The 17,587-nt window shown below is 49.8% G+C and overlaps 1 protein-coding gene across 1 annotated transcript; it reads right to left on the bottom strand.

Annotated features, from left to right (window-relative positions):
• Nucleotides 1-4,350: 4,350 nt before the first annotated feature.
• Nucleotides 4,351-5,617, bottom strand: LOC122378611 (WW domain-containing protein C660.06-like). The gene is made up of 2 exons (XM_043359854.1): nucleotides 5,478-5,617; nucleotides 4,351-5,022 (listed from the first exon to the last, which is right to left on the bottom strand). The coding sequence occupies exons 1-2, from the start codon at nucleotides 5,481-5,483 to the stop codon at nucleotides 4,732-4,734; spliced, it is 297 nt and encodes a 98-aa protein (XP_043215789.1). The 5' UTR covers nucleotides 5,484-5,617; the 3' UTR covers nucleotides 4,351-4,731.
• Between the last annotated feature and the right edge of the window lie 11,970 nt (nucleotides 5,618-17,587).

Raw genomic sequence — 17,587 nt, 5'->3', positions numbered from 1 at the left:
AGCTCTATCTTCAACAGGAACGAAATAGCGCGGGGGGTGGCAATCACCCCCCCCCCCCCATGTGCGTTCTAGGATGAGAAAATTGCATGTGCGGGCGAGGGTTAAGATCTCGGAAATTTACCAGCTGATTTTCAAAATTCAAACGGTGTTCGATAGCCCCACCAGGGAACTACCTTGTGACCCAAATCTCGGTCCAACCGATGACGTCACAGGTCAAAGGCCGCATTTTCACCGTTTACACCGTATACATACAGGCCTTGCAAGAAATGTGTTGTGAAATCGAGTAAATTGGTATGTTATTGAAAATCATCGATGGCGAATTGTTCGTCGAACTCATATTTTGCTATCTAGGGTCACTGATACCAGGTCAGGTCACTGAGGGTCACAGTATGAAAGTGTCGTGTGATGCATGTTTTATGGTCCAAATTACATGACAAATGCGATTATGTGGGTCAGGCAGCCTTTTAGGCCAGTTTAGGTTATGTTCTGGTGAAGGTCAGGTCAAGTTCAGGTCAAATTTGGTCAAATTTCAAAGCTGATAATTCTGCGTAAAATGGGTATCGATTCGATGCAGCTCGTCACGGGGAGTCTAATGGTGGTCTTAATTTTGCGCTACATGGTCTAGAATTGCTATAAATTGAGTTTGAAAATTTGACGTTATCATTTTTAACAGTATTTTCGCTATAACTTGGCCAAAAAAAGAGAGGTATAGATCTGAAATTCGGTATGTGGATAGAAGTCGGTAGGTAAGTGGTAACATCACATGTGGTCCTTTTTTAACACGCGCAGTGGAAGGGTTGCGAGTACTACGCCCAGTGGAAGGGGAGGGGGGGCGGATGTCGCCCCCCCCCCCCCAAGATCTCAGCTCCCACTGGAGCTAGAAAGACGAAATTTGGAGGGTAGGTGAAAGCCCCGGGCATCTCTGTTGTTTGTGAATTTCATGACCCTAGGTCAATATCTCCAAGGTCAAATAAGGTCAAATGTGGTCAAATCTGCCATATGAGCGACTTTTTTGCGTTTACACGCCGATAACTCAAAAAGTTGCTGGCCGATTTTCTTTTTTCTTTCACTATACGAAAGAATATCTATTTGTGAGCATGTATGGTGAATTTCTAGTTAATGCAACAATAAACATGGTAGCTAGAAGCACTGGCGGATCCAGGGGGGCCACGGGGGCCATGCCCCCCCCCCCCCCCAGGCCTAAAGTGGCCTGTTTGGCCCCCCCCAAAACGCCAGAAAAATTGCTAAGAAAATATACCTTGATGGAGGTTTTTAGCCACTTGGTGAAGTAAAGCTTTCCACAGCATAATATGGAAGCAATATAGTAGCAGTGAGGGTCAGTCAAAAGTTGCGCGAGCGGACACCCTGACAGGCCCATGGTGCCCCTGCTAGACCGGTGGTGCCCCTGGCAGGCCTGTGGTGCCCCTACTAGGCCGCTGGTGCCCCTGGGCCCTGACAGGACTGTGGTGCCCCTGACAGGCCCAAGGTGCCCCTGCAAGGCCGGTGGTGCCCCTGTAAGGCCTGTGGTACCCCTGCTAGGCCTCTGGTGTCCCTGACAGGCCCATGGTGCCCCTGCGAGGCCGGCGGCGCCCCTGGCAGGTCTCTGGTGTCCCTGACAGACCTGGGGTGCCCCTGACAAGCCAGTGGGGCCCCTCACAGGTCCGTGGTGCCCTTGCTTGGCCTGTGGTGCCCCTGGCGGGCTGGTGGTGCCCCTACTAGGCCGGTGGTGCCCCTGACAGGCCTGTGGTGCCCCCGGGCACCAAGGGGGTCATGACCCATGTGGCCCCCCTTGGATCTGCCACTGATGCATAATATATTGATTTGTAAAGGCGTTATGGCTTATGCAATATGCAATTGCAGGCACTTGGTATCCCTCACTTATCCCTCATTGGGGCTCTGGCGGGCTCCTGAGGGCCCACGTCTATCTCCGGGAGCCCATATAGACAGGCTCCTTTGGGTCCTTTCAGTACACTATAGCATAAGAGGTCTCCATGCGAGTCCTATACATACATCTGAGGGCGTACCCTGATGTCTGAGGTACCCAACTGCAGCTCCAATGGTCTCTTCTTACACTGGCGGATCCAGGGAGGGGGCATTTAGGGCCATGCCCCCTTCCCAGAGGCCTAAAGTGGCCCGTTTTCCCCCTCCCCCAAACGATAATGAAACATAGTTCAATCAGGGCGTGGCCCAGGAGCCGAGTTAGACAGGGCTGTTTTACCACCTCCCGGCCCGCAAAGGGACCCAAGCACTGACTCGAAGCGGGTTAAAGAGACCCTCCCACCTTCAAAAAAGTTGATGAATTGGCATGAAAGTGATGTCGCTAGGTTCAGAAAGGGCGAAAACGAATATCTACCAAATTTTATCGAAAAATATTCACCGGTTTTCAAGAGATTAGACTTTTATTTTTGTTTACTTTTTGGGATATCCGCTGCTGTTCCTAGCGACTTTATTTGAAAGTGCGGCATTTGTTGCGCGCAAAGCAGCCTATACCACCGCATGCTACCAAACGTTTTAGTAAAATATTAAAAAATCATTAGATCTCCGCTGACGTCACACATTCAGAGGGGTATCCAAAAGCATTAGCCCCTCTGAATCAAAATGCTGCAATTTTGAAATTCAATATTTCCGATTTAAGGCATTTCTCGATGTTGTGAGTGCGTGCCGAAACCGGTAATTGTGAGCCAGGGACCCCATTTTGGCTATCTCAGCTCAAATATAATGTTAAGGTGGGAGGGTCCCTTTAACTGGTCGATAAAAACAATGGTAAGTGTTTACAAAGTAATATAAAGGAATGGGTCGGTTGGGCTACCATTTATATATTTTTCTTTTTAGTTAAAAAAAATTCATAGTGTCAGGGCTGTGACGAAAAATAAGTGGCCTAAATCCGATGAGAAAACAGGATTTGGGGGTACCCTAGGTTTGGCTCCTGCATGAGTTGCCCCCCCCCCCCAAAAAAACGCAAGCCTGGATCCGCCAGTGGCTAGAAGCCTGCTAAGGGTAAGATGTCGCCGGCTGAAGCGGGATCGGCCGCCGCGGGAAACGCGGCAATCACAATTTTGTGTTTACACACTCATAACTCAAGTTGTTACCGGCCGAGTTTCAAAATTCTTTGACCATGAGATTTTCTGTACATTTCTTAGTCTTCTCACACAATTTGACGTGAATCGAATATAATCAGCGGTAAGGAGCGCGATGTAAAGACGGAACCGTCCCGCCCCGGCACAGTCTACAATTCAGGCAGCGCGTAACGGCTAGCGCCGCCCGCCGCGCCGCCGCGCCGCCACGGCGGCAGGATGTTTGACTTTACACCGCTATTACAAGAAAAGTTGTGACCCGATTTTCTTATTTCTTGCACGAGAAGATCTGCAGTTCAATTCTGGACAGGTAGCCAGAATTTCACATTAATATCGTGTTTGCGGCGCGAGTTATTGGCGAAAAACAGGAGGGGTGAGCGGAATCCGCCCCCGTCCACTGCGCGTGTTAAATAAAAAAAAAAATACATTTGGGATTTGTTTTCTATGATATCCCAAAAATTACTTTTTTGATTTTGAAGGGTTGAAATCCAAAGCTTTCAAAAATCCGAGATAGCAGTTTTATAGCTCTGTCAAATCTGCAGTTTAATGTAATTAACATTTTTCTGTGTCTTCAAAGCTGTAGGCCTGACAGCTCTTCCTGCGATTTTTTTTTGTCGAAAATGGCAGAGTATGAGGTCACTCCCAGTAGCGGCGAAACACCTTCATTTAAGGAGGGGGGGGGGGGGGCACTGCCGACTTTTGGGCCTTTTATTTCCATGCAACGCCCATAGGGCTAATGTTAAAATACCAAAAGCAAAGGGGGCACGGTGCCCCTGTACCCTTCCCGTTCCGCCGCCTATGGTCACTCTGACGTTATTTGTTGCCAACCTATCATAGCCTCTGGAAATATGTTTGGCCACAAAGTGTAAAATTGATGTTCGGAGGGGTCCGAAAAGTTTGGTGGTGATATCTGCAGCAGCTTAGGAGATATGTACGAAAAAGGACAGGGGGGCCGTTTCTCCCCCCCCCCCCCCCCCCGCCACGGGGCGCAGGTTATTGCTACCTATGGTATAGTTGAGTAGCAACAGACAAATATATATATATATATATATATATATATATATATATATATATATATATATATATATATATATATATATATATATATATATATATATATATATATATATATATATATATATATATATTGAGACGGGTTACACAGCACATTCGGGTGGACGCGCTTCGTCTAAATGACTTTATCGACACCCTCTTTTATTCATTTACTATTTAGATCATTTATGTAGACGAAACGCGTCCAACCGAATGTGCTGTGTAGTGTGTAGCCCGTCTCAATATATACTATGGTATAGTGTATGACACCCTTCTGTGTAAGGCTGTGCAAGATTATGCCAGCCGCTGAAATAGCAAACTGCATAGGAGTTGCTTGCGAAGCATAATGCCTTTCGATGCATTGCCATTCTTGCATCATAAGCACATTTGGATTTTGGACGCAATAGGTAGCTCAGAACTCTGATTGCCATTGCGTTCAAGTTTATTTTTAAGGCAGGCACGCAAAGAAATGCAAACACAAACGATCTTACATACATCCGAATAAGAGATAAGTAGAAACCCGACAAGGAATCAACACAAGCAGTTTAACATTTCGACAAACGTTCGTTAGGTGATTTTTCAGTCCCCGTGTTTTCCTCGTGGCTTATCCGCAGTAAGAGCATCCTCCGTAGCCGCCTCCTTGTCCAAACTGTCCGCCAATACCAAAGCCGAGACGTCCGAAGTTGCCGAGACCTTGGAATCCGCTGTTGAAGGAGCCGAGGCCTCTGAACCCATTGTTGAAGCCGCTGAAGCCTCCGAAGTTGTTGAAACCACCTGCGCCGAAGGCTCCGAAGTTGCCTCCGATGCCGCGTCCGTATGGGGAGTAGTAGTTGTTGCTGTGGTAGGGAGAAAAGCTGGCAGCAGCGACAGCCACCAGGGCGAGGAGGATGACCAGCTGAAACAAGATGCATATCATCAGACCCACCAGCGCACAAAATGTTCCATTGCCTTACTTTCTACTAAAATCACGCCATTTCACACTGATTTAGCTGACATTTAGGCTCATCTAGTTCTGAAACCGCGACAACATAGCGTACCTATATCATCATGCTAACTAGTTTTTCATGGCTGAGGTTTTCCGGTTTTATCTAACAACAGGACGTTGAGGAGTTTCGAAAATAAGCTTGCATAATATTTTATGTCACAGTTGAGTAAAGATAAGAGGAACAGATATCTCAAAGCTAGTCAGGGACAGAGCTATAGAGTTAGAAAGATAATTCAAGGCTAAAATGACCTGGAAATAAGATGTTCGAGCATATCAAATTGATATAAGTTACTTGGCGCAGTCGAGGTCCCCAGTGATACGTTCCCTTGGCTTGGCTTTCCGTGCCTCTTGTTCTCCGGGCTTACCTTCATGTCGAGTTTGGGAAGTGTGCTGGAACTGTGTGATCGGCCGACAGGGATTGCGGAGTGACTGCTGAGGACAGCACGGGCCCTTTATACCCCAACTAAGCTCGCCATCCGGTGGCACCGGCGACACTAACGGTGGATTGCAGGCGGAAAGTTGTCAACTTCTCTCCGCAGTGACCAGATAAAATTGATGACGAACCCGTTTCGGCTCAGCTGCACCGCGCCCACGTGGCATCATGGCGTTGTCGATCGTGTCGTTTATTTGCACATGCTGAACAAATCGTAATGGACGGTATCATTTACACTTCGTCAAGGTATTCCTGGCGTATAACACCTAACGTCATCATCATCATCATCGTCATCATCATCATCATCATCATCATCATCATCATCATCATCATCATCATCATCATCATCATCATCATCATCATCATCATCATCATCATCATCATCATCATCATCATCATCATCATCATCATCATCATCATCATCATCATCATCATCATCATCATCATCACCATCACCACTAGCTAGCTATACCATCTAATGTTGATCCGTTTCTAGCGTAAGTGATGGTGAATAATTTGCTTTTATCAACGTATGCAAAGCTGTTTTTTCTACATATGTATATCGAATTGCTGAATATTTTTTCTACATATGTAGACGAATTACTGTACGAGTATATCCATCTTTCTTTGCTTTGTAGTTGGTGCTCACTTCAAGATTGTTTATTTTCATCAGCAGAGTGATAGAAATACTCCATGACCTCAGTTTCCTGCGTCTGATAGTGTTGGCACTCACTGGTGACTGGGTAAGAAGGACGTGCACGACCAGATTGCTGACTTCTTATCATGTTTTCATGTCCAATGCCTAGTTCTGGGTTAAATGTGGAGCTCATGCTTTAGTGTAATTCGAGGCATGCTTTGTTAAATCGAAGCATTTATAAAAATTGGGGTGGATGCGGTTCAGTTTCAATGTGGACCCCACTATTACCTACTGGGAGTTCCTAAATGAACAATCGAATTTAAAAACTGCATGTGTATTTCAAGTAAGAAAGGAAGAAAACAAGGCAAATCAATGCCTATAATGCGCAATTAAAATTGTCAGTGCCACTTTGTGCGGTAGCGCCTGCTCCGTACTGACTGCTCACTTACGGCTTCAGAGGACGAATTACAGATGACCCTTTTTCGTCCCAGTCACAGCGGCCCGGCAGGTCTCGTACCGCACTAGGCGCACTGCGGACGTCACGGCCCTCTTGAACTCTTATAAGGTCCTGAGGAATGCTTTGAAATTTGAAACTTTTGTGTTCGAGAAAAATAATCTCGTTTACGCGTGGATCCAGTGGAAAGTTCACCTTGTCATTGAGCGAAATGTGATGAAGAAAATCATGCTCGTATATTAGTGTGCTCGAAGCTTCTCAAGAACCAGCTGATGTGCAACAACCGTGCCTGTTTGGCGACATACAACTTACCCTTCGCCAGCTGGGATCACAAGCTACCTTAGCTGATGCAGCAGTTTTATCAGCAATGCCCCCATCTTTATCGAAGCCCACTGGGCACTATAAAAAAATTAGCCTTCTCCCAGGTGCAGGCGAGCTGAGTATGGTTCTCAAGTTCGGTGAGCTGAAGAACTTGAGTGATGAACGGCGGTTCTTCTGCCAGGAGTTTTTTTACCGAACACTCGAAATGTTCCCGGACCGAAGGCATTCCAGCACATTGTCAAACGCTGCGGGACCGAAGGCAAAGAGCACCCCTTGTTCCTAAAGGGCACAAGATCAACACCTGATGGACACGTGGACAGAGTATAAAGTTCTCTGAAGATCGTCTTTTTATTACATGACGTGTAACTGTTAAATGGCCACTGTAGAGTGGAAAGTTGCTAAATACATGAATGAATGAATAAATCGTCCAGGCTCCCACGTCCGTGGCGCTGCAGAGCAGCTGGGGGTGTTGCTTGGAAAAGTTTCAAAGATTCTTCGAAAGAAGCTAAAATGGGGATCGTACCGTGCCCACTCTACCACAGCGCTCAGAGTCAGAGCGCCGCTCTCCCCAAGCAACATGGAAGCCAGAGAGACCGCATGTTCGTTTTGGATAAAACATGAAGAAGACGGATTTGACAGAGATATTTGGACATATGAAAGGCGGTTTTCTCTGTATCAAGATCTAACCAAGAAGAGCCAAGAAGAACACAGTGCACTGGGCACCAGCAAATCCACACCCAGTCATTCCGTGCAAGAATTAAGCGTGATGGCGTGGGTGGGCAGGATCGACGGGAGGTGCCTGCATATTCGCTGGTTTGAGGGGTCAATTAACGGAGCGACGGAGCGACGTATCTAGACATGCTGGAGACGCTCATGTGTCCCGCCGTCCAGGCCGTAGCTACCCAAAGTGAGTACTAGTTGGAGCAGAACGGTGCGCCTTCTCACATAACGTCAGAAGTGATGTATTTTTAACGGCAAAGTTTGGTGATCGGCTGATCTCCCGCAAGGCTCAACATCAATGGCCATTGGCCATCGTACAGTTCCGTATAAGCGTGCCTCGATTTCAGCTTCTGGCCCCAAGCTCAAGAGGTAGTAGTTCATCGTAGCCTCAGAACTCGACTCAGTTGAAGGACGACGTGGAAGACTTCGCTCGCAACATCAGCGAGGATCAGCTGCGGCGGATGGCACGCCACACTCGGCTCCGAGCCGAGCTGTGCTGCGCGGAACAGGGTGGACACTTTGACCATTTGCTCTGAACATAAAATGAGCGTGATAGTGTTAGGGCCAAGTAAAGCTGCATATACCACGACACGGTGTATTGTGCTTCCAGCGACCGAAGACCAAGCACGGACACGGCGACCCGCCGACCGACCCAGTCCGGTCACGGTCGCGCCCTTATATAACCACGGCACAGAGCGCATGCGCGGCGACCGCGCGGCGGTCACGCGGCTCGCCGGCCGGACGGCCGGGCCGCCGACCCATCCTGTTCCACGGCCCCACACGGCCGGTGCGCGGTCACAATATCCCAACACTCCTCCCCCCATAAAAGAAACGTTTCCACTTGGTCAAGTAACAAAGAAACGCGACACACTACGCGACCGGAACGCGACCGGAAATACAAACTGATTCAGACACTGGTGATGCACATCGAGAGCATCCGAGGCCTAGGATTGAAAACGATCTGGGGGGAGCGACACTCTGCCAGACCTGGTCACATACGCGCCCCGCACAGATGTACCCCCATTCCCCACCTGATCTCGGGCCCGCCGGCAGAGGTAGTACAACGCCAGTGGATCCGGTCCAGTCTCCTCGGACCCCGTCTGCTTCCTGGGACGCGTTTCTGTGGCTGTGTCCGATGCGTCTTCCCTCCGGGTGCTTCCAGACGTTTCCTGTTTGTGGGACTCCCGTTCCACAGCTGGCTTTAGCTGGTTGAAGTGCAGAGCCTTTTCCTTGCCCTTGTCGTCACGGACGAGGTACGTTACTCCTCTCTCTCCTCCGAGGCGGCCGATGATGGTGCCCGGGCCTTTGTAGTACAGTCCCAGCTTCGGCTTCCCGCCGACCGAGACCCTATTATCCCGAATCCATACCCGGTCACCAGCCTCGAACCCTTTTCCGCTCGCGCGCTGGTTGAATCGGGTCGCAGCCTCCGTAGCACTGGCCCGGGTTTTCCTGATAGTCGTCTGATAAGCCTCTGAAATGGCCTTTAGACGGTCTTCAAGGTAGCACCGGATATTTACCGCCCGATCCGGAGAGTTGATGACCGCATCGAGTGGCGTTTTCGGGTGGAATCCGTGCAGCAGAAAGAACGGGGAATATCCGGTGACGCTGTGCACAGAGGTGTTGTAGGCCATGCAGTACGCCTTGATGTCAGCGTCCCAGTTCGCTCCTTGAGGGTCAACGTATTTGGCGACCATGTCCTTGAGTGTTCTCATAAAACGCTCTACCATACCATCACTCTCAGGGTGATAGGGCGTTGTACGCGTTTTCTGGATGCCCAGTCGCTTGCACATGCACTGGAACAATGCAGACTCAAATTGGCCTCCTTGGTCCGAGTGAATCCTGTCTGGCACCCCCATGTCGTAAACCCAATCCAACAGCACCGTGGTTACGGTTTCGGCATCCTGCCGTCTGACTGGGTACACTCGGACGTATTTAGAAAAATAGTCCATGATGACTACTGCATATCGGTTGCCATTCTCCGACACAGGCATCTCAGTGATGTCAATCGCAATTCTGCGGAATGGTTGACTCGTGACCTCCGTCACCAGAGGAGCCCGTTTCTTCGGTGCAGGGCGATGGCGCCGTTGGCAAAGGTCACACGTGCTGCAGTACCGACGGATGTCCGCGAACATGCCGGGCCAGAGGAAGCGCTGTCGCACTCTTTCCGTTGTTCGACTCCGTCCCAAGTGTGCGGACGTCGGATGGTCATGGGCGAGCGTCATGATCCTTGATCGCATCGAATCGGGGACCAGGGCCCGGAAGCCCCACTTCGTCCTCATGCCGAGAACGCCCTCCCGCACTTCGAGCTGCGTCCAGCTCCCACGCAGTAGCTCCCACTCGGCGAGAGGGTGATCGGGCGGTGGTTCCCGACTGCCCAGACAGGCGTTCCGCATGACGCTGAGGACCTCGTCCTCTTGTTGCGCCGTCTGCAACTCCGATTGTCCTGGTGCTTCAGTGATTAGGCGTCCCGCCTGGTCACCCTTCGCCCTAGGTGGCGCAGTAGGCAGTGCGCAGACTTGGTCAAGTTCTGCTGCGCCTCGAGTCTTCCCCACACATTCCTCCTCTCCACCAGAAGCAGGTTCTTGGTCTCTTGTAGCTGCGGTATGCACGGGTGCTTGACCGGCTTCGGCGGGATAAGACTTGCTGCGCTTGCCCGTCCAGATATTGCCGTTGACTGGTCGCTGCCGGGACATCGCATCGGCATTGCCGTGATCACGGCCCGGCCGGACAACCACCCGGAACTGGTAAGAGCTCAGCTCGATGGCCCACCGGCCACGTCTTCCCGTCCCGTCACGTTCCACATTGATGGACTCCGGTACACCCGTGAGTGGTTTGTGATCGGTCACGACTTCGAATTCTGCTCCAACTGTGTACTGGTTGAATCGCCGGATGGCGTGAACGATGGCCCAGAGTTCTTTATCATATGTTGGCCATCTGCGCTGTTGCTTTGTCAGCACCTTACTGTCGTAGGCGATGACTCTCTCCGTGTCACCCACCCGCTCCGCGAGCACTGAACCGACTGCAGAGTCGGATGCATCCGTGTACAAGACGAATGTACCACGGAACGTAGGGAGGGCTAACACTGGAGGTGCAGTCAGCGCCTGCTTCAGACTCTCAAAAGCTGCTTCAGCTTCCGGCGTCCACGTCAGATGGTCACCCACCACCTTGGCTTCCCTCAGCGGCTTCGTGAGATCCATGTATTGTGGGACAAAACGGCTGTAATATCCGCACAATCCGAGGAAGCTTTTCATGCCATCTTCCGTCTTCGGTGGAGCCCACTCGAGTATCTTCTGGATGTTATGTGGGTCCGGTAGGAGTCCCTCCTTTGCGACCCGGTGACCGAGGAACGTAACTTCGCGCTTTGCGAGGCGGCACTTTTCTGGTTTGAGCTTCAGCTTCGCCGACCTCACTCGCTTGAAGACATCACGGAGCGTTGCTATGTGCTCGTCCTCGGATCTGCTTGATATGATGATGTCATCAAGGTAGACTAAACAGCGTTTCGAGTCCAGACCCGCAAGCACCAGTTCCATGAGTCGCTGGAATGTGGCTCCAGCATTTTTGAGACCCATGGCCATCACCCTGAACTGATGGAGTCCTTTGCCCGTGGAGAACGCCGTCTTTTCCCGGTCCTCTGTGGCCAGCGGGACCTGCCAGTAACCGGTCGCCATGTCGAGCGTCGTGTACCACGTTGCCCCCGCAAGGGTATCCAACGCCTCGTCGACCCTCGGCAGAGGATGCGCACATCCGCGAGTTCGGCTGTTGATCGCGCGGAGATCGACGCAGAAGCGGAAACTTCCATCTTTCTTTCTGGCCAGGACGACTGGGGAGCACCAAGGACTTGTACTCTCTTCAATTATTCCATCTTTCATCATCTGCGTCTTCTGCATCTCGACTTGCTCGCGGAGTTTAACTGGTACCCGCCGTGGTCTCTGCTTCACGGGAGCCTCCTCCCCTGTGTCGATGTGGTGTTCGAGCAAATCTGTCTTGCCGATATCACCCGCATACTGACTGAAGATGTCTGCATATTCGCTGAGAATGGTTCTGAGCTTCTCCTTTCCTTCCGCTGAGAAGTCAGATCCGTCCACATCAAGTACTTCTGTCACCGTCGTATTCTGACGCCTTTCTGTTCTGCAGCTCACATCATCAACGTCATCATCATCACTGTCCTCAACGCCTCCGTCTGCAGCCAGGCACAACTTGTACTCGCAGTCCTTCTCGTTTGTAGTATCATAAAATGTCCCTAGGTCACTGCCTCTGAGAACACGGACTTCTTCAGACCCAACATTTGTCAAAATGATCGAGACGCACCCGTCGTCGTCTGCAACGACCAGAGCCCTTGGAGTCAGGAGTCCCTCCCGCTCCGCTACGGTTGATGGCTCGAATATCCCGGCTGCACCCATTTCATCACTCTTCACGCCGTCCACTCTCTCCAGCTTACCGGCTACCACGCTCTCTGACCGTGCTGGAATGACGACGTTCGACAGTAATCGCACTCGCGCACGTCTTGGTCGAACCTGCTCCCGGCTCGGCAGGGGAACGCTCATGGTTCCAATCTTGAATGAGCCAGCGTCGTCGTCGATGACCGTGCGATGCATGCACGTGAAGTCGCGACCTAGTATCACGTCGTACACGAGGTCGTCTGCCACGGTCACTACCGGGCATCGGAAGCTGACTCCATCAATGCATAATGAGAGGTTTTCCAACTCACCAACTACCTGGAGGGAGGTACCTCCCGCTCCGATAGCATTGCGCGCGCTCGGGCTGAGCCGGATTGCTCTGAGTGCTGGGTTCCCCTCATAAAATCCTCTTCGCATCATGGTGAAGTCGGCACCAGTGTCCACCAGCGCCCATGTCGGAGTGCCGTGAATGACGACCCGAACGGCCGACGCCGTGAGTGGGGACGCTTTCGAGAGGACTGGGACCTGTCCCACGGCTCCAGTCCGGTTCAGTTTTCCTGATGCGCACCGGCGCCCCGCCGGGGATCAGCAGCTCTTGTCTCGGAGTGGCCTCCGCCAGTGCTGCCACCCTGGAAGTACTGGCACCCCGCCATCCAGTGGCCCTGCTGCCCGCAACATAAGCAGAGCGGCAGCGCGCGCCCATCCCTTGTCGACGGCAATGAAATGGGGCAGTGTCGCTTGAGGTGACCCAATTCTCCACAGCCGAAGCATCTGACGCTAGGTGAACCACGGCTACGCTCGGGGCAGTCTCGCTGAAAATGACCCGGCTGCTCGCAGTGGTAGCACCGGGGAAGTCGGCGAGACTTACTCGCATCAGTTGTCGTCTTCGGCGCCATTGTGATGGCCGATATCGACTCGTGTAGCCCGCGAATATGATCTTCGATGGCTGTGAGCCGGTTGTTGTCCGTCACAGTCTTTTCTGCTTGACCCGCGGTTGCTTCACCCCCGACCGGGCGGACCGCCCCGATGACGTCGATCTCATGATTTCGCACTGCCTTGATCGTCTTCCTTGTCTCCTCGAATTCTTTACTAACGCGTACCGCGTCAGTCAGTGTGGATACGTTTTGGTTGATTAACCTCTCTTGCAATTGCGTGTCACGGAGGCCACAGATGAATCGGCCGCACTGGAATCCCTCCATAGCGCTGTGGTCGCTGGGCAGAGCCGGCTGGGCTAGCCCACTCAGCTCTTTGATCCTGGCTGAGAAGTCTTCAACAGACTCCGAAGGTGATTGGCAAACTCGGTTGAGTTCGGCATGAGCCTGCAACGTGCTTATTTGCCGACCGAATCGACTTTTCAGTGCTTCAACCACCCTGCCGTAGTCCTTCCGTGACTCTTCGGTGAGTGACGCGAATGTGTCCAGTGGGGCGTTCCACGACAAATCGACAAGCGCCCTGCACCCTCATATTTTATTTTTTGCTTAAAATTGGTCTAATGGGTTGTGATGGGCGGGGAAGCCAGCTGTGGCAAGGATTTTTTTCTTCGAACAACGGTTTCCGAGATATAGCCTCGGGCAATTCCTGGATGTCGCGCTGCAGCCCTATGTTTGGCGGCCTATAACTCAGAAACTCTTGGTTTTCTACGATAAAAACTTTATATGGTTCAACTCACAATCAACCAACAAACATTTTGGCTATCTCGGATTTTCAATTTTTGAAAATTTTGATCGCGTGACCTTTTGACCTATTTTTCGAAGAGTGACCTTGATATTTTCCCCACTGAAAGTTGCAACTTTGTCTGATGACGAATAAAGCTTTATCAGTTGTCATTTATATGCGAAAATAAAAAAGTGGATATCGCCCTGCGTTGACCTCAGGTCAAGTCATTTTTATGACCTGTCCGTTATTACGAGCGGGAGCGACAGCGAGATCTCGAGAATAAAGCAAGATAGCGACAAGCGGTAAACGGTGCAGGGTACAAATGGATAAGGTCTATAATTTTTACTCAGGTCATTTTCAGGTCAGGTCAAAGATGACGTCACAGGAGCAGAAAGGAAGTCAAAATTGCGGCACCACATATATATGAAGTTTTTCTCGAATAACTTTCAAGGTATTCCAGCTAGGAACAAACTAATAGCACCATCGTGATCCTCTCGTCGATCCGCATCGAAACATATGTATGTTGACCTCGAAAGGTCGAAAGGTCAAAAGTTGACCTAAGGTCACGTGACCTAAGGTCAACTTTTGACCTTTCGACCTTTCGAGGTCAACATACATATGTTTCGATGCGGATCGACGAGAGGATCACGATGGTGCTATTAGTTTGTTCCTAGCTGGGATACCTTGAAAGTTATTCGAGAAAAACTTCATATATGTAGTGCCGCAATTTTGACTTCCTTTTTGCTCCTGTGACGTCATCTTTGACCTGACCTGAAAATGACCTCAATAAAAATTATAGACCTTATCCGTGTGTACCCTGCACCGTTTACCGCTTGTCGCTATCTTGCTTTATTCTCGAGATCTCGCTGTCGCTCCCGCTCGTCACGTGACCTAAGGTCAACTTTTGACCTTTCGACCTTCCGAGGTCAACATACATATATTTCGATGCGGATCGACGAGAGGATCACGATGGTGCTATTAGTTTGTTCCTAGATGGGATACCTTGAAAGTTATTCTAGAAAAACTTCATATATATGTAGTGCCGCAATTTTGGCTTCCTTTTTGCTCCTGTGACGTCATCTTTGACCTGACCTGAAAATGACCTTAGTAAAAATTATAGACCTTATCCATTTGTACCCTGCACCGTTTACCGCTTGTAGCTATCTTGCTTTATTCTCGAGATCTCGCTGTCGCTCCCGCTCGTAATAATGGACAGGTCATAAAAATGACCTGACCTGAGGTCAACGCAGGGCGATATCCACTTTTTTTATTTTCGCATATGAATGACAATTGATAAGGCTTTAATCGTCATCAGACAAAATTGCAACTTTCAGTGGGGAAAATATCAAGGTCACTCTTCGAAAAATAGGTCAAAAGGTCACGTGATCAAAATTTTCAAAAATTGAAAATCCGAGATAGCCAAAATGTTTGTTGGCTGATTGTGAGTCGAACCATATAAAGTTTTTATCGTAGAAAACCAAGAGTTTCTGAGTTATAGGCCGCCAAACATAGGGCTGCAGCGCGACCTCCAGGAATTGCCCGAGGCTATATCTCGGAAACCGTTGTTCGAAGAAAAAAATCCTTGCCACAGCTGGCTTCCCCGCCCATCACAACCCCTTACACCAGTTTTCAACGAAAAATAAAATATGAGGGTGCAAATTTAATTTTTTATTTGTCGATTTGTCGTGGAACGCCCCCAGTGCGACTCCGTCCAAAAGACCCACCATAGCCGCCAGCCGGTCCCCGGCTTTCATGCTCGCCGTCTGAGCTTCGAATCGGCAGAACCATTTCTGCCACACTTCCCCCGACTCTCCACTAAATTTCGAAGCTCTTGAAAGGAAAATGGTAGATAAATCCATAGTTTGTTATACTGAACTCTGCTGGAGAGAACCTCTCACCACCCAAAGTCTCTACTCACCGGCTCCGTCCACCTTTTCCACCGTGAGCTTGCGTAGGCCGTCACAGAACTCTCACAGCAATCTTCTTTCTTAAAAACTCATATGCAGCCCATTTACGTTATTGGTCCTACCGACCGCGCCAAAATATGTTAGGGCCAAGTAAAGCTGCATATACCACGACACGGTGTATTGTGCTTCCAGCGACCGAAGACCAAGCACGGACACGGCGACCCGCCGACCGACCCAGTCCGGTCACGGTCGCGCCCTTATATAACCACGGCACAGAGCGCATGCGCGGCGACCGCGCGGCGGTCACGCGGCTCGCCGGCCGGACGGCCGGGCCGCCGACCCATCCTGTTCCACGGCCCCACACGGCCGGTGCGCGGTCACAATATCCCAACAATAGAAAGGTGTTTTGCGAAACATCAAATTTCCAACATTTGCCTTCGCGAGCGTATGTAGCCTTACTCCTCTGCAGTGATAAACGCCTGTGACCACACCTTAGGTACTTTCTCGAGACTCGAATAATTCTCATTCTTTAACCCGGCAGTTGCTGGGGTATTTCGCCACCCACCGTTTGCTGGAGGGGGGGGGGCGTTAAACACCCCCAGCCAATAACTCGAGAACCAATAGGCGCAGCGAAACGCACGAGGCGGCAAACGAAAGAACGCGACGAGACGCTTCAGATGAGTACTTTACAGTTGAATTTTGAGGTCACAGGTCGGGTCAAGGTCAGGTCAAACACCTGAAATCGGGCTTTCAGTAGCATGAACTTCAGGACTTCGCAATGGGCGCCCCTCGTCATAAACTCTGTCAAAACGGGGGTCAGTCAAGCATAGGTCAGGGTCAAGGTCAGGTCAACCGGGTAGGCACATATCCCCGAAAATCAAAACTGATATTCGCAACCTGTGACACATGTTTTATGGGTAATTTTGGGCGTAGAACACGATTGTGACATTCATTTTATCATATGTGTATGTACGTGTTTGGTTCAAAAAGTTCAATTTAAGAAATGCATGTATCATGTGAAGTAGTCACGAGAAATTGCCAAGATTCAGTTCAAGATTTTGTAAAATGGGGAACGATAATCTATAGATATCCATTTGATTGTTCATGGTATTGGCAGTCTAATGGCGTTTACGGCATGTCTGTGTGTCTATTCTGTGATTTTATATGATTTTTTGAACATATGCCGTTTTTGGTCGAAGACTCAGAAATCATGACGTCACTAAAACCTCGATATCTCAAAAATTTTCCGACCGATCTTTTTGAAACATTGTCAGAATAAACTTCAATCGATTCCCTGGCCTACAGGTACCCAAATTTTGGCCGCCTACGGCGCGCCGTTTTCATGCTATGGCGCGGCGAAAAAAGTGGGGGCGTTTAACGCCCCCCCCCCCCAATAACTCGCGGGTTAATGGTCACCAGGTATAATAATGGAGAATCTGGTAAATTTGATGTTTGATGTGTCTTAAACCTTATCTGTGGCCTACACAGTTGCTGAGACAAAAATGTTTTTGATCTTGAGGTTCGTCTTGTTGACATTTCCTTTTCCCGTTCTACCGTTTTTCTACCCCAGTTCTACAAACATTAGATGAGGCGGCATCTCTCACCAACAAGTGTGGTCGGCAAAAATCCTCCAGCGCAGCACGGTGCAGGTTAAAGAAAGGTGAGTGCTATGTTAGAATCATTATCTCACTTTGGAAACGATAAAAACCGAAAAACCAAATGTCAAAACTTTCAAAATCCAATCTTATTCTTTCTTCATTTGTTGGTTCAACTTGATTTGAAACATTTCATGCAAACCTTATCTGCGACAATAGATGCGTATTTGTGAATAGTCAACTAGGATGGTGCATTTAACTTCGATTAATGACTTGTCGTATAAGGTGGGATATGACTAGGTAAAAAAGAGAAAATTCAAAATGAGGTGTCCGTGTGTTAATCCATCATCAGTTC

Source organism: Amphibalanus amphitrite, unplaced genomic scaffold, assembly GCF_019059575.1.
Source record: "Amphibalanus amphitrite isolate SeventyFive unplaced genomic scaffold, NRLGWU_Aamphi_draft 000062F_arrow, whole genome shotgun sequence".
NCBI lineage: Eukaryota > Metazoa > Arthropoda > Thecostraca > Balanomorpha > Balanidae > Amphibalanus > Amphibalanus amphitrite.
Note: the sequence above shows the minus strand (reverse complement) of the source record. Positions and strands in the feature narration are given on the sequence as shown.